Source organism: Geotrypetes seraphini, chromosome 19, assembly GCF_902459505.1.
Source record: "Geotrypetes seraphini chromosome 19, aGeoSer1.1, whole genome shotgun sequence".
NCBI classification, from domain to species: Eukaryota; Metazoa; Chordata; class Amphibia; order Gymnophiona; family Dermophiidae; genus Geotrypetes; species Geotrypetes seraphini.
This window is the reverse complement of record NC_047102.1, coordinates 7495247-7518866: the sequence shown is the minus strand read 5'-3', so window position 1 is coordinate 7518866 and position 23620 is coordinate 7495247. Positions and strand designations below refer to the sequence as shown.

The 23620-nt window shown below is 45.4% G+C and overlaps 1 protein-coding gene across 2 annotated transcripts in view; it reads left to right on the top strand.

Moving 5' to 3' along the window:
* LOC117352321 (inactive serine protease PAMR1-like) overlaps positions 1–21435 on the top strand; it is a 44305-nt gene extending 22870 nt beyond the window's left edge. For both annotated transcript variants that reach the window (XM_033928743.1, XM_033928744.1), the window contains exons 7-11: positions 13908–14120; positions 16082–16148; positions 17675–17907; positions 19110–19402; positions 20014–21435. In XM_033928743.1, coding sequence (XP_033784634.1) covers positions 13908–14120; positions 16082–16148; positions 17675–17907; positions 19110–19402; positions 20014–20550 — 1343 coding nt within the window. In that variant the 3' untranslated portion in view covers positions 20551–21435. The remainder of the gene's footprint in view (positions 1–13907; positions 14121–16081; positions 16149–17674; positions 17908–19109; positions 19403–20013) is intronic.
* Positions 21436–23620: the final 2185 nt, after the last annotated feature.

The window sequence follows — 23620 nt, the reverse complement described above, 5'->3', positions numbered from 1 at the left end:
GTACAGCGGGAGGATAACTTCCTTGGTTCTGGTAGTGATACCTTTTTTGATAATGCCCAACATTCTGTTCGCCTTTTTTGAGGCCGCTGCGCATTGTGCTGCCGGTTTCATTGTTTTGTCCACCAAAACCCCCAAGTCCTTTTCTAGGTTGCCTTTTCCCAATGTCATCCCCCCCATCATGTAGTTGTACATCAGGTTCCCTTTCCCTATGTGCATAACTTTACATTTCTCCACATTAAAACTCATCTCACTCAGTTTGTCCAGATCCCTTTGGAGTTTTTTACATTCCTCTACAGATCTAACCTTACCGGAGAGTTTTGTGTCATCTGCAAATTTTATAACTTCACACTTTGTCCCTGTTTCCAAGTCATTAATAAATATATTGAATACAGCGGTCCCAGCACTGACCCTTGTGGGACGCCACTTGTGACCCCTTTCCAGTCAGAATAGTGTCCCTTTACTCCTACCCTCTGTTTCCTGTTTGCCAACCAGTTTTTGAGCCATCTGTGTATGTCCCCTTCCACCCCGTGGTTCCACAGTTTCCTTAGAAGGCGCTCATGAGGTACCTTGTCGAAGGCTTTCTGGAAGTCTAGGTCTACTATATCTATGGGGTCACCTTTGTCCAAATGTCCGCTTATCCCCTCGAAGAAGTGCAGTAGGTTTGTTTGGCAGGATCTTCCAGTACAGAAACCATGCTGGCTTGTTCTCATCAGCTTATTTTTTTCTATGTGCTCACTGATACTGTCCTTGATCAATGATTCGGCCATCTTCCCCGGAACTGAGGTCAAGCTCTCGGGTCGCCTCTGGTTCCTTTCTTGAAGATAGGTGTAACATTTGCTATCCTCCAGTCTTCCGGTATTACCCCTGTTTTCAGGGATAGGTTACAAATCTGTTGCAGTAACTCCGCTATTTCGTTTCTAAGTTCTCTTAGTATTCTTGGGTGAATTCCGTCCGGGCCTGGCGATTTGTCAGTTTTTAGCCTATCTATCTGTTTGAGTACGTCTTCGAGGCTTACCTCCATGCACGATAATTTTTCCTCTTGGTCCCCCTTGAAGAATTTTTCCGGTTCCGGAACATTGGATGTGTCCTCTTTTGTGAAGACCGACGAGAAGAACGTGTTTAATCTGTCCGCCACTTCCTTTTCCTCCTTTACCACTCCTTTCCTATCCCCCTCATCCAGGGGTCCCACTTCCTCCCTCACCGGCTGTTCCCCTTTCACATATCGAAAGAAAGGTTTAAAGTTCCGTGCCTCCTTTGCAAGTTTCTCTTCATATTCTCTCTTTGCTGTTCTGACTACGCGGTGGCATTCTTTTTGGTGCTTCCTGTGCTTTTTCCAATTTTCCTCAGTTTTATCCTTTTTCCATGTCCTGAAGGATTTTTTCTTATCTCCTACCACCTTCTTAACTTCTTTTGTTAACCATGCTTTTGTTAACTAGCTAAAAAACAGGAAACTACGCTGGGTGTCCAGTTATGGCATGAATTTCATTTCAAGTTTCAAGTTGAATACAATTTTGATTAAAACGCATTATCGTATCGTCAATGTGATGCACAAAATTTAAAATAAGGTACGACAAACATAGCATAACATACAAGAAAAAGATTCCCCCTACCGTTGTTGTCTCTCTCCCTCCATGCTGTGCCGTGCGTTGCCTTCTGGCCTGCCACCCAGTGTTATCTTCGGGCCGGTCCACTGTGAGATCAATGCAGCGTCTTCGGGCCGGCTCCCTGAGTGCAGCGTTGCACAAAGTTGTGGGCAGCGCGCGTCCCGCCCCCTCATCTGGAAGCCTTCCCTCTGACGTTGCGACGTCAGACAGAAGGCTTCAAGGTCAGGCACAGGACACGCGTAGGAGCCTTTTCCCACGGCTTTGTGCACTGCGGCACTCAAGAGAGCCGGCCCAAAAACGCCGCGTTGATCGCACTGTGGACTGGAGTCTGAAGAACACCGTCTTTTGCCCGATGGACGTGCCAGCCCTGTGGACTGGCAGAAAATTTCTACGGGCCAGCACCGGTCCACGGACCGGCGGTTGAAGAACACTGGCATAGACCATCCACCCTACTCACCAGATCTTGCTCCATCTGACTATTTTCTGTTTCCAAACCTTAAAAAGAGTTTGAAAGGTCAACAATTTTCGAGTGATTCAGAGGCGATTGAAGTGGCGGAGTAGTTCCATGACATCAGAGTTACAGAAACTTCAGACATGATGCGCCAAGTGCGGAATAACTTGTAAGTTTCATGGCTCCACATCATTCCATTCTTGGTAGGGCTGAGAACTTTTCAGCACCCCTTCATACTGTTTTGGGGTTTTTGCATGATCTGGAAAAGGGAGCAATGAATGAAGAAATCAAATTTGCTGATGACAAAAAACGATTCTAAAGTAGTTGAATCATGAGCTGATTGTGAGAAGCTGCAGGAGGACCTTCGAAGAGCGAGAGTCAAAACTGGCAGCTGAAACGTAATGTAGATAAAATGCAAAGCGCATACAGCACATACGGGGGGGGGGGAGGGGGGAGGAATAATCCAAATTGCAGGATCAAATCCTAAAATCACCGTGCAACAGCGGTTCGAAAAGCAAAGAAAATGTTTAGGGAGTTACTTGGAAAGAAATCAGATGATGCCATCCGTATTAAGGATGTGGATTCATTAAAAGGCGGAGAGTAGAAGCTGATCTGGGGGAGGTGGGGGAGAGGGCAAAGGCAGGAAACTGCTGAAAGGCAAATTCTAAGCAGAGGAGAAAAGTTAGGAAAAAGATATTATGGACATTGATTTCCCGGCTTCCAGCGGGGGAGCACCGAAAAAAGAAACCGCGCCTTGCTGCGGCGTCTAGTGCGGGCGTCTACGTGCGGACGTCTACGTGGGGACGTCTAGTGCGGACGTCTACGTGGGGACGTCTAGTGCGGACGTCTACGTGGGGACGTCTAGTGCGGACGTCTACGTGGGGACGTCTAGTGCGGACGTCTACGTGGGGACGTCTAGTGCGGACGTCTACGTGGGGACGTCTAGTGGGGACGTCTACGTAGACGTCCCCACTAGACGCCCGCACTAGACGTCCGCACTAGACGTCCCCACTAGACGTCCCCACGTAGACGCCCGCTTCTCATTGTACGGCAACTCCCCCAGTCCCTTAATCATTTTTTGTCGCTCTTCTCTGGACTCTTTCGAGTAGTACTATGTCCTTTTTCATGTACGGCGACCAGTGTTGGACACAGTACTCCAGGTGGGGGCGTACCATGGCCTGGTACAGCGGCATGATAACCTTCTCAGATCTGTTTGTGATCCCCTTCTTAATCATTCCTAGCATTCTGTTTGCCCTTTTCAACGTAGAAGAAAGCATTTACAAATAACTGCCCTTTTCACAACATTTTCATAATTGGCTGACCAGTGAATTCCACAGTTTGACCCCTGCACAACAGAAGGTCATTTAACCAGTCTCAACGTAGTTTGGATTAGCTTTTATTTTCAATAAGGTTGAGTTTTCGGAACGCAAAGATCTATTTGATAAATAATGAGTCATGCTGCTCTTAAATGATTCAAGTATAATACCATATAGGAATTGATGGCAAATCATTACTGCTTTATACTGGCAGCCAATGTCGTTGTTTAAGATAAGGTGAAATATGATTCTATTTTGATCTTCCCATTATCAATCGTGCTGCAGCATTTTAAGCAACTTGCAATGCCTCACACCTTGTTGGTCTATTTATCGTCTGCCTTTATCAAAGCGGAGCACAGTGCAATACGCACACTAAAACTGACATATTACATATAAATGTCATCATTAAAGATAAAAATTCCAGATATCATAAAACCAAAAGCATAAAAACCAACATTATTAAACAACCGTCAACTCTTTTTTTCCATAACAGACATCATTCAGTTGATCAACAAAGAGAAACTGAGGAAGGAACAACCTGAGATGACGCAGAGTTTATTAATTACAAACAGCAACAGTAATACAAAAGATATATGATGACCAATAGGTCTTGCGATTCCTTCCAGACCCGACACGGCCTGTGTTTCGGCTTTGAAAAGGAAGCCTGCTTCAGGGGTACAGATGACACTCTGGTAGATGGCATTAAAATATTAGAAGAGTGAAAATGTCGGTATTACATAGATGAAAAACCCGGTAAAGACGCTTGAAAAAGACGTAACGCCACATTTTCAGCTAGCATACTTCATAAGGCAGATCAAATGACATTTCAATAGTTTCTTGAAAACATTTAACCTTCTCTGTTGCTTAATGTAAGATGGAAGCTTATTCCACTCTTCTGATCCTGAGCAGGAGAAAACCCCAATTATATATAGGGAAACCCCCGAAACGATTGGTACTCTACTGAAGGGAGTGATTAAGGGAGAGCATATGAAAAACAGAAACAATCACTTCAAAATGTCTAAAAACAAGATTTACACTCATGAAACATAAACACTTTGAAGTCAAAAATATGCTCAGAGATGCGGAGGCAAAAACAAGGCGCTATGCTTGAAATCATTTAAAGTATAAGCAACAAATCTTTTATGCTAGACTGCAGCAATGACTTCTGTTTTTCACTTGACTTAACAATATTTGATGGTTGAGTGGCTTCGGCTCCTTGTTTTTGCCTCCGTGTGTCTGAGCATATTTTTGACTTCAAAGTGTTTATGTTTCATGAGTGTAAATTTTGTTCTTACACATTTTGGACAAATCGCGCTGTGCAGATGAACGCAACTTCGAAAGCGAAGTCTAGGGAGTCGTACATTCTACCAAATATTTAGGAGCATGGGCCTTGCACACTCAACAGAAGTTTGGATTTGATCCTGAATTCAATCTTAATCCAATCAAATGTATGATAATATCACATTCACGTGCTATGAAGGACCCTATAGTGAATGAATGGTGTGTGGTCTTCATCATAAGGCGTAAAGATTTCAATCTGTATACTTTGGAGGAAATGCGGGAGAGGGGAGATATGATAGAGACGTTTAAATACCTACGTAATATAAATGCGCATGTGTTGAGTCTTTTTCATTTGAGAGGAAACTCTGCAATGAGAGGGCATAGGATGAAGTTAAGAGGCGATAGGCTCAGGAGTAATCTGAGGAAATACTTTTTTTACAGAAAGGGTGGTAGATGCTTGGAATGGTCTCCTGGAAGAGGTGGTGGAGACAGAGACTGTGTCTGAATTCAAGAAAGCGTGGAATAGGCACGTGGGATCACTTAGGGAGAGGAGGAGATAGTGGATGGGCAGACTGGGACGGGCCATTTGGCTTTATCAGTTAAGCCCCTTCCCTTCCTTCATTTAAAAGCAGACTGAAAACCCACCTTTTTGATCTAGCTTTCAATCCTTAACCCTACTCCTCTGCCCTCCAACCCAGCCAGCTGATTACCCCTTCCCCTTAACTGTATCCATGACACCTTGTTTGTCTGTCTTGCCTGTTTAGTTTGTAAGCTCTTTCGAGCAGGGACTGTTTTCTTACTCTTTGTGACTCTGTACAGCGCTGCGTGTGTCTGGCAGCGCTATAGGAATAATTATTAGTAGCAGTATCTGCCCTCATGTTTCTATGCTATCTTTCATCTCACCAGCAGATGTCAGCAAAATCTCATTTTTGGGGTGTTAGAGTACAAAAGTTTCAGTTAACTGTTCTAGTGTAAGCATTCACTCATTTTAATACATTAAAAAAAAACCAATCTTTCCTACTCATGATCATCTTTCACGTATCTTATTACACCTGTCTGTACCACTCCCTGCCTTCATCAGTATCTGCCTATTTCCACGTGTGGATCGATTTGTGGTTCCTTGCATCCAGCGATTGAATTTCATTCATCACCTCCCGTCCCAGTTTTTCTCCCCTCCCTCCCTCCCCCCCCCCCCGCGCTTTCCACGTCTATTGAACGGAGAATATCAGGTCTTCCAGAGCTACTTTGAATTCGAATAAGGAAAATGGAAAAGGAAGAAGCCTTTCTCCCACTGGGTTCCCTAAATGAAGCCGTCTTTCCCGGGGCGCAGAAAGAGGAAATGGTGCATGCAGGAGGGAGGCACATTTGTAATAAGGGGAGGAAAAACCCTTAGGGGGGTCTTAGTTTATGCTATTTGCAGCAGGAATAAAATAGATCCTGTGACAGATAACATGTGCTCTTCCTTTGTAAAAGACCCTTTTTAATTGTAGAAGTCCTTTGTTATTTACATGTGACTATTAAGCACGGATGGATATGAATTATCCAAGCTTATTTTGCACCTTCTTATGCTTAGGGAGAATTTATTTTTCCTGTCCTTTTTAGTAAATAAAATCATTCAGAGACGTAACCCGTCCACGGGCTGGACCCCCTTTGGATCTGCTTCAGTGCAGGGGCTGGAAAGTCCATCCTTCCACCCTTGCTAATGAACTCAGCCTTCTCTCTTAAAACATAGCTTTCTAGTCTTCTAATTAAAGGAGGGGAAATGCTAGAAGGCTAAAATTACCTAATTACACCTTCCAATTGCTCTAATTCCAAGCCATTGGTGCTAACCTGTGAAACATGCCCACCCCCTGTCATCAGCCAAGGTAGAAACAAATTAATGCACCGATCCCAGATTTGACTCCAGTTTCTCCCGCAGTCGTGTATAATATTGCACAGTAATTTAAAAAGGGGAGAACAGAAATGAATCTACAAGGAAAACAGGAGAGCACGCCTAGGTAACGTGCAGCTTAGACGTCTATTCTCCTAACAAAAGGTGGCTAAAGCACGCTGTGAGGTGCTCCGGATAACCCTGTTCCCCCCTTCCAGTCTGACACTGCCCTCCTGCCTGCGGATGCTCTCCTCGTTTCTCCTAAGAGGCTGGGGATTTAAAGCCAGTGTGATGTCAGCTTTGCCTAAAATACAGAGGGACAGACTGCGAATGCACAGCCTCGAAGGCTAAACCCCTTCCAGTTCTGTCTCAGCCCACACGGGGTCAAGGCGAAGCCCCCTGAAAGAGAGAAGGCGAAGGGGGTCCAGCATCATCCCCGAGGCTGAAAAGTCTGCTAGGGGAGGCAGCGCAGGACTTTCAAGGCTGGAAGGCACTGGAAAAAAAAAAAAAAGCTTTGAATCAGAGACTGGGGGGACCCGAAGAGCAGCATCTGTGCCTGGCGCCTTAAGAAGAGCTTTGAGGATTATACCAGTAGCAGTGCTTAAGTAGCCAGAGGGGTCCTTGTACATACCTATCGGGCACACCTTGGAGCTTTCCTGGAGCACAAAAGGGGAGTCCACATATACAGAGAGCACATAATAACAATATAACAGAGAATTATTGTAAGACTGATTTACATTTTTCTTCTCTTCACTCCTCATCAATCAGAAGAAACCTGGAGATGCTGTAAATCATTTCCATAAAACCATGGGTCTCGGCCAACTCAGTTTCACCGAACCAAACTGATAGAAGGAGAATGAGCTTCTTCAGGGATCTGACCCAGTCCGTCTGATACCTCTCCGTCTCCGTGCCGACCGACCCCCTCAAGGACCGACCCTTGGAAACATGTTTTCAGGCTTGGAATCCAGTTAAAAGGCAATAGACGCTCTGTCTATACCTGGGACCAAACTGAAAGAAATTTGTCCAGCCCTGGCAAGTTCAAACCCAACTCAAACCAAATTCTGCACTCCTGGGGAGGGGGGAGGTTTTGCTTCTGAGAAAGTGCTCCTTAGTACATCAGAATCTCTGTCTGCTTCTTGGCACCAGCACTGGAGAAATAATGAGACACCCTACTTTCTTTCTGCATGTAAAGCCATCTGGAGGGGGGGGGGGTGTGTTTGTGAGTACCAGAAGGCACTGCGAGGAAGGAACGGGGTATATTAGTAGATCTGTGTGTGATGGAGGGCACTAGGGCCAGCAGGAGTGAGGTACATAGTTAGAGCTGTAGAGGGGGGGGGGGGGGAGAAGGAGGGTGTCCCTATTGCAAGGGAGGAGTGAGGTTTTCCCTCGCCTTTTCTTCAGTCCTAAAGTTCACATTTTCTGGCTTTGGCTGCCTTCAGCAGTCATGCGACCGGGTAACAAAGCCCCCTGACACTGCACGCTGTCTGATTCGGCTGCTGTTGAACAGTTTGCTGAGTGGAATTTGGGTTATGAGCTGCAGGGAGTGGTTGTGAATTTCTCCGTGAGAACCTTGTGCATCCTCCTCCAGCTTGAGTTCCGATCCTCCCCGAGGCTGACGTATTTCCTGTTGCCTCAGATTTCAACAGCAATCTGACCTGGAGGAGGGGAATGCATTTATCTGAGTTTGGGGTTTAGGTTTCTGCCACTTGGTGCTGAATGTAAGACGCGCGCACGAGGACGCGCACGCGTAGACGTCCGCACGTAGACGCCCGCACTAGACGTCCGAACTAGACGCCCGCACTAGACGTCCCCACTAGACGTCCGAACTAGACGTCCCCACTAGACGTCCGAACTAGACGTCCGAACTAGACGTCCGCACTAGACGTCCGAACTAGACGTCCGCACTAGACGTCCGCACTAGACGTCCGAACTAGACGTCCGAACTAGACGTCCGAACTAGACGTCCGCACTAGACGTCCGAACTAGACGTCCGAACTAGACGTCCGCACTAGACGTCCGAACTAGACGTCCGAACTAGACGTCCGCACTAGACGTCCGAACTAGACGTCCGAACTAGACGTCCGAACTAGACGTCCGAACTAGACGTCTAGTTCGGACGTCTAGTGCGGACGTCTAGTGCGGACGTCTAGTTCGGACGTCTAATGCGGACGTCTAGTTCGGACGTCTAGTTCGGACGTCTAGTGCGGACGTCTAGTGCGGACGTCTAGTTCGGACGTCTAGTTCGGACGTCTAGTGCGGACGTCTAGTTCGGACGTCTAGTGCGGACGTCTAGTTCGGACGTCTAGTGCGGACGTCTAGTTCGGACGTCTAGTGCGGACGTCTAGTTCGGACGTCTAGTGCGGGCGTCTACGTGCGGACGTCTACGCGTGCGCGTCCTCGTGCGCGCGTCTTACATTCAGCACCAAGTGGCAGAAACCTAAACCCCAAACTCAGATAAATGCATTCCCCTCCTCCAGGTCAGATTGCTGTTGAAAGCTGAGGCAACAGGAAATACGTCAGCCTCGGGGAGGATCGGAACTCAAGCTGGAGGAGGATGCACAAGGTTCTCACGGAGAAATTCACAACCACTCCCTGCAGCTCATAACCCAAATTCCACTCAGCAAACTGTTCAACAGCAGCCGAATCAGACAGCGTGCAGTGTCAGGGGGCTTTGTTACCCGGTCGCATGACTGCTGAAGGCAGCCAAAGCCAGAAAATGTGAACTTTAGGACTGAAGAAAAGGCGAGGGAAAACCTCACTCCTCCCTTGCAATAGGGACACCCTCCTTCCCCCCCCCCCTCTACAGCTCTAACTATGTACCTCACTCCTGCTGGCCCTAGTGCCCTCCATCACACACAGATCTACTAATATACCCCGTTCCTTCCTCGCAGTGCCTTCTGGTACTCACAAACACCCCCCCCCCCCTCCAGATGGCTTCACATGCAGAAATAAAGTAGGGCGTCTCATTATTTCTCCAGTGCTGGTGCCAAGAAGCAGACAGAGATTCTGATGTACTAAGGAGCACTTTCTCAGAAGCAAAACCTCCCCCCTCCCCAGGAGTGCAGAATTTGGTTTGAGTTGGGTTTGAACTTGCCAGGGCTGGACAAATTTCTTTCAGTTTGGTCCCAGGTATAGACAGAGCGTCTATTGCCTTTTAACTGGATTCCAAGCCTGAAAACATGTTTCCAAGGGTCGGTCCTTGAGGGGGTCGGTCGGCACGGAGACGGAGAGGTATCAGACGGACTGGGTCAGATCCCTGAAGAAGCTCATTCTCCTTCTATCAGTTTGGTTCGGTGAAACTGAGTTGGCCGAGACCCATGGTTTTATGGAAATGATTTACAGCATCTCCAGGTTTCTTCTGATTGATGAGGAGTGAAGAGAAGAAAAATGTATCTCAGACTTACAATAATTCTCTGTTATATTGTTATTATGTGCTCTCTGTATATGTGTGTTATGCTGCCACCTGCTAAAATTTTCAGGAAACAGCATCAACATTTTAACTAATATTCAATGCCATTACTCTGATTAATGCAACTGGCTAGCAGAATCATGAAAAATCTCCTCTAAAGCAGATCCTCTTTGTTCTCCATATGCCCATATGCAGCATCCACTATCTCCTCCTCTCCCTATTGGCTAAGGCTCTTTACACATGCATTGTGAGGTCATAGAAACATGATGGCAGTTAAAGGACAAATGGCCCATCCAGTCTGTCCATATGCAGCATCCACCATCTCCTCCTCTCCCTATTGGAGAAGGCTCTTAACATTTGCATCTCCTCTTCCTATTGGCTAAGGCTCTTTACACATGCATTGTGATGTCATAGAAGCATGATGGCAGATAAAGACCAAATGGTCCATCCAGAGCATCCTCTATCCCTATTGGCTAAGGTTCTTTACACATGCATTGTGATGTCATAGAACTTATGGTTATAGAAACATTGAAACATGATAGCAGTTAAAGGCCAAATGGCCCATCCAGTCTGCATAGGATAATCCTTTACCCCAGAGATGCTGCACACCGAAGATAGCATACAAAGCTTAAGCAGCACAACTCATCATCTCATTGGGTATATGTTGGTGGCAATTCCACTGTGATATAAGAAGACTCAACACAGGTTCTGGTTCTTCCTAATCAGGTTTATAAGAATTGCCATACATCCATCAAGCCCAGTATTCTGTTTCCAACGGTGGCCAACCAAGTTCACAAGTTCCTGGCAGAAACCCAAAGAGTAGCAACATTCCAGAGCTAGTATTGTGATGTCATAATGCCTCATTTCACCAATGCCTAAGAGCCAACCTCATCAGTGATGTCATAATGGCTTGATTGTCCTATACTTGGCTCACATAAGAACACGAGAGTTGCCATACTGGGACAGATTGAAGGTCCATCAGGCCTACGATCCTGTTTCTAACAGTGGCCAACCCAGGTCTCAAGTACCTAGTTAGATCCCAAGTAGTAAAATAGATTTTATGCTGCTTATCCTAGGAATAAGCAGTGGATTTTCCCAAGTCTATCTTAATAATGACTTATGGACTTTTGTTTTAGGAAATTATCCAAATCTTTTTTAAACCCTGTTAAGCTAACTGATTTCACCACATTCTCCGTCAACGAATTCTAGAGTTAAATTACACGTTGAGTGAAGAAATTACACGTTGTGGATTTTATCACAAATCCTCATATTTGACCAATGCAGGGTTTCTCAACCGAGTCCTCAGGACACACCTAGCCAGTTGGGCTTTCAGGATACCTACAGTACAACGAATATGCATTAGATACATTTGCATATACAGGAGGTAGTGGATGCAAATTTATCTTATTTATATTCATTGTGGGCATCCTGAAAATCTGACTGGCTAGGTGTGTCCCAAGGATGAGTTGAGAAACCCTGGGCTAATGGGTGTATCTTGATTACATTGTAAGCTCCATGGAGCAGTAACCACCATTTATGCATATCTGGTGGCTTGGGAGCAGTCCCAAAAAGCCCTCTACAAAATATCACACTCGATCCACAAAAGTAGAGATGAAAGAGATGCTTTGGCTCGGACTATATTGCATTAAAACAAACATCAGACTCAACACAGCCTGTATTTTGGCACCTTAGTGCCTTCCTCAGGAGTCAAAATGTTGCTATATTCTGTTCTTTGGAGAATGACGCTTCATATAATTTTCCAGAGACTCCATGGACCAGTCAGAAGTTGTTTAACAGTGACTGGTCTTTCGTGAGTGTTTAAAGATGCCACGGCGCTACGTTCAGGACACTGAGCAAGCAGAGGAAAGAGATCACTTTTTAAGTAAGTAAGTCAGCACGTTTGCGTCTGAACTTCGATTGTCCCTGCATTGGATTACATTGAAAAAATGTTTATTACAGGTGCGAGGTTGAAAGTTTAAGTGGCCCTGAATGAAGCCATTGTGACATCAGTGGTGAGGTTGGCTCTTAGGCATTGGTGGAATGAGGCGTTATGACATCACAATCTCAGATCTGGAATGCTGCTACTCTTTGGGTTTTTGCCAGGTATTTCGGACCTGGGTTGGCCACTGTTGGAAACAGGATACTGGACTTGATGGACCTTTGGTCTGTCCCAGTACAGCAATTCTTATGTGAGCCAAGTACAGGACAATCAAGCCATTGTGACATCACTGAGGAGGTTGGCTCTTAGGCATTGGTGGAATGAGGCATTATGACATCACAATCTCAGATCTGGAATGTTGCTACTCTTTGGGTTTTTGCCAAGTATTTCGGACCTGGGTTGGCCACTGTTGGAAACAGGATACTGGGCTTGATTCTGTCCCAGTCTGGCAATTCTTATGTGAGCCAAGAACAGGACAATCAAGCCATTGTGACATCACTGAGGAGGTTGGCTCTTAGGCATTGGTGGAATGGGGCATTATGACATCACAATCTCAGATCTGGAATGTTGCTACTCTTTGGGTTTTTGCCAAGTATTTCGGACCTGGGTTGGCCACTGTTGGAAACAGGATACTGGGCTTGATTCTGTCCCAGTCTGGCAATTCTTATGTGAGCCAAGAACAGGACAATCAAGCCATTGTGACATCACTGAGGAGGTTGGCTCTTAGGCATTGGTGGAATGGGGCATTATGACATCACAATCTCAGATCTGGAATGTTGCTACTCTTTGGGTTTTTGCCAAGTATTTCGGACCTGGGTTGGCCACTGTTGGAAACAGGATACTGGACTTGATGGACCTTTGGTCTGTCCCAGTCTGGCAATTCTTATGTGAGCCAAGAACAAGACAATTAAGCCATTGTGACATCACTGAGGAGGTTGGCTCTTAGGCATTGGTGGAATGAGGCATTATGACATCACAATCTCAGATCTGGAATGTTGCTACTCTTTGGGTTTTTGCCAAGTATTTCGGACCTGGGTTGGCCACTGTTGGAAACAGGATACTGGGCTTGATTCTGTCCCAGTCTGGCAATTCTTATGTGAGCCAAGAACAGGACAATCAAGCCATTGTGACATCACTGAGGAGGTTGGCTCTTAGGCATTGGTGGAATGGGGCATTATGACATCACAATCTCAGATCTGGAATGTTGCTACTCTTTGGGTTTTTGCCAAGTATTTCGGACCTGGGTTGGCCACTGTTGGAAACAGGATACTGGGCTTGATTCTGTCCCAGTCTGGCAATTCTTATGTGAGCCAAGAACAGGACAATCAAGCCATTGTGACATCACTGAGGAGGTTGGCTCTTAGGCATTGGTGGAATGGGGCATTATGACATCACAATCTCAGATCTGGAATGTTGCTACTCTTTGGGTTTTTGCCAAGTATTTCGGACCTGGGTTGGCCACTGTTGGAAACAGGATACTGGACTTGATGGACCTTTGGTCTGTCCCAGTCTGGCAATTCTTATGTGAGCCAAGAACAGGACAATTAAGCCATTGTGACATCACTGAGGAGGTTGGCTCTTAGGCATTGGTGGAATGGGGCATTATGACATCACAATCTCAGATCTGGAATGCTGCTGCTATTAGGCCCTGTTAATTTAAACCTCTGTTAAGTATCAAATAGAATTCAATATTATATTTTCTTTGTGATACAAATGGACAAAAGCTTTTTCTGCTTGTGATGTGTTTTGAATAGAGTCATAACCTACCAGACTCACTGCAGACCGGGGCTTTTTCTTTCGTCTTTCTGAAGCGTGGTGGCGTTTTTGTTTTGTTTTGAAGGTAGGTTCGATAGTGTATTGGATACTTCGTGTATTGGTACACACAAAAAAAGCCCAAACACCGCACTAGGACTCTACAGTCACTTAAATACTGAAACGAGTCAAGAGAGTCTTATGTCCAAAGGAAACATAACACTCGTACGAGTATCATTTTTTTGATTGCATTAGCCAAAATCTTACCTATTCTTTTCACGTTAGTTTTAGAAGAAAAAAACTGCACAGACCCAGGAGGGCCCTTGAACGGCTACCGAACGATTGTAGAAGGTCCTGGACTTAAACACGGCCGCTATGCCAATATCGGAACAGTCGTGGCTTTCAACTGCAACAACTCGTACGTTCTCAGCGGCAGTAAGCAGAGAACGTGTCTGGCAGACGGAACGTGGTCTGGAAAGCAGCCGATCTGTATTAAAGGTAAACCACCTGATTTTCCTTAACTTCTAAACTCTTCGTTTTCTTCATCGGTTTCTCATGGCACAACGGTCCAGAGGATAAATGACGTTTATGGGTAACCCTGAATGCACTCTAGGGTGCTTCATGCTTGATATGTCCTGGTGAACTTTTGACTTTTTGCCAATACGTTCCCATGAACTGATAGCCATCCCCTGCTAGTCATTAAATCTTTAGAGATTTTTGGTGCATTTAACCAATATTAATCAAGCAGTGCAAATTTTGAAAGCCCGCAGGTTCAAGATAGTTCTCAGAATTGAGAGTAGGTCTTTTCCCTCCATGTGAGACATGTCAGCTCCTTTCAAGGAATATATACTTCTCCCTCTGAATCTGTGGTTTCAATATATTTTTTTTTAATAGAAACAATTTCCTTTTTTGGGCTATTTCTTAGCCGTTTGAGCCTCCCCGGAACCTTACCTGGTGGTCTAGCGGTGAAGCGGGGCAGGAGCGATGTTCCTATGCTCCTGCCCCGTGCAGAGCCCTCACCAAAATGGCTGCCTTCAGATGTTCCTATGCTCCTGCCCCGTGCAGAGCCCTCACCAAAATGGCTGCCGTCAGTTCCCATTGTAGTCTCACGGCAGCCATTTTGGTGAGGGCTCTGCACGGGGCAGGAGCATAGGAACATCGCTCCTGCCCCTCTTCACCGCTAGACCACCGGGTAAGGTTCCGGAGATGCAGGAGGGAGGCGGGGAGGGTCAGAGCTGGCTGAAAAGTCATTCACGGTTTTTCACACTTCGCGGTCCGGCTCTGCACCTAACCCCCGCAGATACAAAGGGAGAAGTGTATCACCATTTTTCATTGTTGGAGAACTCTGGGCGCTGTACCCTTGACCTTAAGAATATCTTCCTAGATTAGGGATGGCGAATGCCAGCCTTTGAATATCCAAGCAGCTCTGCTTTTCTGGATAGCAAAACTAACCCCCTCTTTTACAAAGGTGCGCTATGATTTTTAGCACGCGATAAATATTATCGCGCGCTAAACGCTAACGCGTGCATGTTATCCTATGGACGCATTAGCGGTTAGCGCATGCATTGATTCAGCGTGCGCTCAACAAAGGTGCGCTAAGCGTTTTAGCGTGTGTTTAGCGTGCGCTGAATCAACAAGTGCGCTAACCGCTAACGCGTCCATAGGATAACATGCACGCGTTAGCGTTTAGCGCGCGATAATATTTATTGCGCTAAAAAATCATAACGCACCTTTGTAAAAGAGGGGGTAAGGGTTCCTTTTACTAAGCTGCATTAAAAAGTGGCCTTAGCCCGTTTTTATTGTTGATAAAGTGTTTGAAAGGAAAAAGGCACAGCTGATGTCCTTTTACAACCAAGGCAAACTTTATTTTACGCGGAAATCATAAAACAGAGTCTCAACAGGGATCCAAGTTTCGGCAGAAAATTGCCTTCTTCAGGGGACGAAGAGCAACTTGGAAATTTGAAAAATGAATTGAAATTGTAGAATTATAAATTAGCGATAAAGACTTTGTTGAAACATAAAAGCTGGTAATGTCTACCACGCTCTAAAAACGCATTTTCGTCTCTATGCATAAACACGGGTTTTTTTTTCAACTTGAATCTATGTTTATGCATAGAGACGACAATGTTTTTTTTCGAGCGTGGTAGACATTACCGGCTTTTATGTTTCAACAAAGTCTTTATCGCTAATTTATGATTCTACAATTTCAATTCATTTTTGAAGTTTCCAAGTTGCTCTTTGTCCCCTGACGAAGGCAGTTTTCTGCCGAAACTTGGATCCCTGTTGGGACTATGTTTTATGATTTCTGCATAAAGTTTGCCTTGGGTCTACATTTCAGCTGTGTCTTTTTCCTTTTGTGCTGTTTGCTTTTTCTGGGCAGAGCCAGCCTCCCTTTCTCTACCACTGATAAAGAGCTTGAATGTGGAAAAAGTTTGGATAACATTGTTTTCTTTTTCTAGCCTGTAAAGAACCCAAGATCTCTGACCTGGTGCGACAGAAAGTTCTCCCTTTGCAAGTTCAGTCGAGGTGAGAATGTTATGTCTAAAATGTCATTTCAAACGAAGCTTTGCCTTTTGTAAAATGTGGCAAGGAGTGTTTTCAGGCAGTGCAGTTAGGAATAGCAGACGTCTGGGAAAACCTGGATATGTCCTCTTTTTAGAGGACTGTCTGTGTGCCTGGAAGGATTTCCTAAACTCAGCAGTTTGCCTGGGTTTTGGAAGATCCCAAGCTCGGGGCTGTGTCTGGATGCCCTCTGCACATGCATGCACGTCAACGTGATGACATCACAGGCAAGTGTACATATCCCATACGCCTTATGACGAAGACCACACATCATTTTAGTAGCCTTCAGCTGGACCGACTCCATCCTTTTTATATCTTTTTGAAGGTGCGGCCTCCAATATTGAACACAATAAATGAGGTCTCACCAGAGTTTTATACAGGGGCATCACCACCTCCTTTTTCCTCCTTTGTTATCAGTGGTATGTTGTTGGTCTCGTTCTTTTTAAAATTTTTGCAAACGATATTTCACAAGTCCCAATCCCTTTTCCCTGATGTCATAATGCCTCATTCCTTCAGTAAGAGCCAACTTCATCAGTGATGTCACAATGGCTTCATTGTTCTATACTTGGCTCACTTCTGATATTGTATTGGAGGAGAGAAACATAGAAACATAGAATAAGACGGCAGAAAAGGGCCTTCGGCCCAACAAGTCTGCCCACTCAAATCACCCCCCCCTCTCAAGTTCTCCTGTGAAGTGACCCCACATGTTGATCCCATTTGTTTTTAAAGTCAGTCACGATACTGGCTTCAACTACTTGAAGTGGAAGATCGTTCCAACTGTCAACCACCCTTTCATAAGAACATAAGAACATAAGAAATGCCTCTGCTGGGTCAGACCCGAGGTCCATCGTCACGCGGCGGCCCAACAGGTCCAGGACCTGTGCAGTAATCTTCTATCTATACCCCTCTATCCCCATTTCCAGTAGGAATTTGTCCAATCCTTTCTTGAACCCCAGTACCGTACTCTGCCTTATAACGTCCTCTGGAAGCGCGGTGAAGAAGTACTTCCTAGTGTCACTATGAAATCTCCCGCCCCTGATTTTTAGCGGATGCCCTCTTGTCGCCGTAGGGCCTGTAAGGAAAAAGATGTCTTCTTCCCCCTCAATACGACCAGCGTGGTGAAGTGATTAGAGCTACCACCTCAGCACCCTGAGGTTGTGGGTTCGAATCCCACACTGCTCCTTGTGGCCCTGGGCAAGTCACCTAATCCCCCCCCATTGCTCCAGATTCTTTAGATAGATTGTGAGTCCACCAGGACAGATAGGGAAAATGTTTGAATACCTGTCTGTAAACTGCTTTGAATGTGGTATATAAGCCCATTTCCCTGCTACAGGACAGTATTTTTTTTTTGGGGGGGGGGGGGCACTGGTTAGGCTTTTTCAGTTACATGTATTCAGCCACTTTACAAAGCGCTTCTGTCTTTAGAATGGTTTGCGTGGGAAAAATAATTGTCTTTCTCCTGTTTTCAAGTTCTTTGTGCTCCGTTGTAGGGAGACTCCTCTTCACCAGTTTTACTCGTCTGCAGTCGGTAAGAAAGAGACCGAAATCTTTCCCACCAAGAGGCCGCTGCTGCCGTTTGGGGAGCTTCCTCCGGGCTTTCAACACCTGCATACACAGCTTCAGTACGACTGCATCTCTCCCTTCTACCGCCGCCTCGGGAGCAGCAGGAGGACCTGTTTGAAGACAGGGAAATGGAGCGGGCACGCTCCCACGTGCATTCCAAGTACGTTGGTGACACTCTCTTAGGAGCTATTCAAGTTTCAAGTTTTTATGTTTTATTTAAAATTCGATATGAACACTTATTGGTTATCTAAGCCAGTGTTTCTCAACTCGGTCCTGGAGTCTCCCCTGGCCAGTCAGGTTTTCAAGATATGCACAATGAATATGCATGAAAGAAATTTGCATATATTGGAGGCAGTGTATGCAAATCAAGTTTATGCATATTTATTGTGGATATCCTGAAAACCTGACTGGCAAGGGGGGACTCCAGGACTTTCATGATATCCACAATGAATATGCATGAAAGAAATTTGCATATATTGGAGGCAGTGTATGCAAATCAAGTTTATGCATATTTATTCTGGATATCCTGAAAACCTGACTGGCAAGGGGGGACTCCAGGACTTTCATGATATCCACAATGAATATGCATGAAAGAAATTTGCATAAATTGGAAGCAGTGTATGCAAATCAAGTTTATGCATATTCATTATGGATATCCTGAAAATCTGACTGGCAAGGGGGGACTCCAGGACTTTCAGGATATGCACAATAAATATGCATGAAATAAATTTGCATAAATTGGAGGCAGTATATGCAAATCAAGTTTATGCATATTCATTGTGGATATCCTGAAAACCTGACTGGCAAAGGGGCACCCCAGGACTGAGTGGAGAAACACTGATCTAAGCGATACACAATATTTAAAAAAGGGAAAATTAACAACCATGAACAAATACAATCGGACGTGCACTAGATTTACTTCACAGTCAGGGAATGAACTACAATAAAATAGAGCAGAGAAGAACATGTAAGGGAAGAGCGAATAGGGAGTGGTCTTGATTGAAATCAAAGCTGGGATAAAGGATAGAGCCAGGGAACACACCTCCTTTAAAGGTATGTGGAACAATGTGCAGGTACCTTTAGGAAGGTCTTCCGAGAAGTCACTTACCATATATATTGATATTTACCCACTGAAATGGCTTTGAAAATGGTCCAGAATCCAGAGTTTTAGAGATTTTCTCAAGGTCTCAGATGAAAAATGACAGATAGGGACCACAAGCCGCGGTCATCATGCTTTTTTGCACATTTGGAAAGTCTAGTGATGGACTCTGTTTAACCACCATTTTGCTCGGTTGGGATCTAGGTCTTATATAAAAACGTTCAATAAAATGTTGCCTCTTATACTTTTTTGTGCATCTATAGTTTGTGGAAAGATTGAGAACTTCACTCTGGCCAATCTGTCGGAGACAAGGTGGCCCTGGCAGGCTGCCATCTATCGCAAGGCCAACGGGGTCAAGGACGAGAGCCTTAAGAAAGGGGTCTGGTTCCTGATCTGCAGCGGCGCTCTCCTTAACGAGCGCACCGTGGTGGTTGCAGCTCATTGCGTGACTGACCTGGGAAGGACGACCGTCATCAAAACGGCAGAGCTGAAAGTCGTGCTGGGCAAATTCTACAGGGACGACAGCCGAGATGACAAGAGCATTCAGAGTCTGCGGGTGAGCGAACACGGCTTCCTCCCTCGCTAGATTTACCAGATTTCTTCTTGAAGAAAAGAGGACACATAGCCCCGCCCCCCCAGCCCCGCCCTGGGCTCCTGCCCCTCCCTCGCTCAACGGCTGCCTCCATGTCTTGCGGCAGAGTGGTGCACAAGGCAGGCGAGCAAGCTGCGAGAGCTGACGGCAGCCATTCAGGGAGCGGCAAGGGACCAGGCAGGAGAGTGAAAAGCTCGCGCCTGCCTTGTGCACCGCTGTGCCACAAGACATGGAGGCAGCTGTCCAGGGAGGTAGGGGGAGGAGCAGTGGACCAACAGATTTTTAAAAAGGTACCGGGGGGAGGGGGGCTGCCTATGACGAGGGGGAGGGGTGTCAAAGGTGTGGTGCTAAATGATATTCACAGCTTATAGAATAGTATCAGCTTTGTGCATTGCATGGGTGCCCTAATTTACACTAACTATTGACCTGTTCTTAATGGGTACAACAATACTGTTATTGTAGTACATGGGTAAGTTGTTTCCAAGTGCAGATGGTGCCTGGCCCTTCCAAAATGGCTTCCATAGATTGTAAATTACTCTTGCTTAACTGGTTCCTCTCCCTTTCATTCTCTTCAGATATCGGCCATCATTGCACATCCCAACTACGACCCAATCTTGCTCGACTCCGACATAGCTGTCGTCAAACTCTTGGACAAGGCCAGGATCAGTAACCGGGTCCAGCCAGTTTGCCTCGCCGCAGCGCAGGATGTGATCGCAGCCACGGAGGATTTCAGAATCATCATCACCGGATGGAAAATACTGACTGGCGCCAAGGACCCCGGCTACAAGAACGACAGCCTGCGGGCGGGCGCCATCGAGGTGACGGACTCGCTTCTGTGCGAGCAACAGTATGAGGCGAAAGGGATCTCGGTCAGCGTCACCGAGAGCATGTTCTGCGCCAAGCAGAACCCCAGTGTGCAGTCTAATATCTGCCCGGCAGAGACTGGTGGAATTGCGATGGTCCCACTGCCAGGGAAAGAGACATCTGAGCTCAGCTGGCACCTAATGGGACTGGTGAGCTGGGGCTATGATAAGACCTGCAGCAGAGAACTCTATACTGGTTATACTAAAGTAATCCTTTTTACAGACTGGCTGCAAAGGAATATGAAGTAGCCTAACCCTAGCCGGAAGGGTTTCATATATGTTGCTTTCAGGCATATGTCCTGATTCTTGTCCAATGGTCTTCTCCTCTTTTGTTGTTCCAAATTTCCTGATGGCACAGAAATCTGTGGCTGGTCGCATTCTATGGCCTTTCAGCCGGATATAGGGTTTCTAGTTTACCACTCTAGGGTCATCAGTAGTTGGAGTAGGTAGAGTTGGAAAGCAAAAAAATATATGCACCTAAAGCGATATTGTGAAAATAATAATTGTCGTTCCACTTTTACGAATTTGCAAACTAGCGGGTCCGTCGACGGAGCTATGCTGTCAAGCAGCACACACTAAAACAGTGTCTCTGAAATTGTTTTGAGCTCCGGCACAACTACCACGGAGCAAATGCTTTTCGCAGCACATTATAATTGAAATGATAAAATTGCAAAACCAACCAAAAAGTAAAATTGAGATTTATTCATTTAAAGTTCTTTAAGCTACATATGGGTGATTGTAACAACGGTGAAGCTGAAGTGGATACAACAGAATTGCTAATCAACGCGATGGATGAGCTTGTTTTTTGAGGGCAAATGAACTCAAAACACGGCATTCAGAGTGCCGGCGCTATAAAAAAACCTCTTGCGTGGTTTTGTAAAAGGGGAGGTTAATGCAGCTCTTTCTTGAGGGGGGCTCATTGCAGATCTTGGGCCAATGCTGTCATGAATGTGCGGGACCTGCATAGAGTTAACGCGGGATATTACAGAAACAAGCCTTAAGAGCATCAACCCCATATGTCCTATGATTAAAAATGAAGAGGAAGGGGCTATCCAGATTTTACGAACAAATTTAAATGTTATAATGACGATGTAAATTATGATTTGTTTTCAATAAATATTTTCTCCATATGTCTATTGGTGTTCTCTTTTATTCTCCCTGAGCAATTTTAACCCGTGGTGGGCAGATCATCTCATACAGACATCAATCTTCAGAACCTCTTATGATGTACTGTCATATCATTTCAAGTTCCTGTCTTGTGTATATTTTGTAATCATCTATGCCTACCACCTCTTACCTATTTTAAGACCATAAGAATTGCCAGTGGTCCATCGTGCCCAGCAGTCCGCTCCCATGGCGGCCCTTAGGTCAAAGACCAGCGCCCTAACTGAGACTAACCTTACCTGCGTACGTTCTGGTTCAGCAGGGACTTGTCTAACTTTGTCTTGAATCCCTGGAGGGTGTTTTCCCCTATGACAGCCTCCGGAAGAGCGTTCCAGTTTCCCAGCACTCTCTGGGTGAAGAAAAACTTTATTTATATCCCTTAAATTTATTACCCACGGAACAATAGCTATAAATATCTTCCTCCAAATGTTCTAAAGCATGCGAGACAAATCTCTCCTAATTCTAATTGAAAGGCACCGCTTATCTCAGATTTGTGCTGGATCCTGCCACCATCAACGCTGACAATCAAAACCTCCCAACGACCTCTCTATGTTAGGACGTTTCAATCCAAACGGGTCTTCTTCGGGGGAATAATAGACACAAGCTGCCTTTCTAAAAATGCTGGCGTTTGGCTCAAAGGGGTTCACGAAGGGAGTGACCTCTTCTGCTCAGGGAGAATAAAAGAGAACACCAATGTAGAAAATATTTATTGGAAACAAATCATAATTTACATCATCATTATAACATTTAAATTTGTTTGTAAAATTGGCATTTAAACAGCTTGTCTTACATCATCTGGATAGCCCCTTCCTCTTCATTTATAATCACAGAGTTAACGTGGGAGCATTCACTGCTTCTGTTGTAGGAGGCAAACATGCTCCCGCGTTAACCCTGCGTTGGCTGGTCGGCGTGCTTGCTGGTTAATGCGTACACACAAGTGCCTATGAATGCTCCTCCCAAAAGTATTAAAAAAAAAATAAAAAAAAATCAACAATGCGTAGGTTAATGCCCCAAATTGGGCCAAATATCACAAAGCGCTTTAGAATTTACGTGGCACTTTGGGGTCCTTTTACTAAGGCGCGCAAACTGATTTAGCACATGCTAATCAATTTAGCAATTGGTTAGCGTGCCTTAGTAAAAGGATCCCTTTGTTTATTTATTTTAAAAATTTATAGACCGTTTATACCTAAACGGTTTACATAAGCTTTACATATACAATAGTATTAAAAAAAATAATAATAAAATCAGACAGACGAACAAATAATCCTCAGGAAACCAACTTTAAAAATGAAAGCCAAAAGGCTTATACAAAGAGTCATAAGAAGAACATAAGATTTGCCGTTGCTGGGTCAGACCAGCGGTCCATCGTGCCCAGCAGTTTGGTCCTGCGGCAGCCCTTAGGTCAAAGACCAGTGCCCTAACTGAGACTAGCCTTACCTGCGTATGTTCCGGTTCAGCAGGAACTTGTCTAACTTTGTCTTGAATCCCTGGAGGGTGTTTTCCCCTTTAACAGCCTCCGTTCCAGTTTTCTACCACTCTCTGGGTGAAGAAGAACTTCCTTATGTTTGTACGGAATCTATCACCTTTTAGCTTTAGAGAGTGCCCTCTCGTTCTCCCTACCTTGGAGAGGGTGAACAACCTGTCTTTATCTACTTTGTCTTGAATCCCTGGAGGGTGTTTTCCCCTATAACTACCTCCGGAAGAGCATTCCAGTTTTCTACCACTCTCTGGGTGAAGAAGAACTTCCTTACGTTTGTACGGAATCTGTCCCATTTAACTTTAGAGAGTGCCCTCTCGTTCTCTCTACCTTGGAGAGGGTGAACAACCTGCCTTTATCTACTAAGTCTATTCCCTTCATTATCTTGAATGTTTCGATCATGTCCCCTCTCAGTCTCCTCTTTTCAAGGGAGAAGAGGCCCAGTTTCTCTAGCTTCTCATTGTACGGCAACTCCCCCAGTCCCTTAATCATTTTTTGTCGCTCTTCTCTGGACTCTTTCGAGTAGTACTATGTCCTTTTTCATGTACGGCGACCAGTGTTGGACACAGTACTCCAGGTGGGGGCGTACCATGGCCTGGTACAGCGGCATGATAACCTTCTCAGATCTGTTTGTGATCCCCTTCTTAATCATTCCTAGCATTCTGTTTGCCCTTTTCA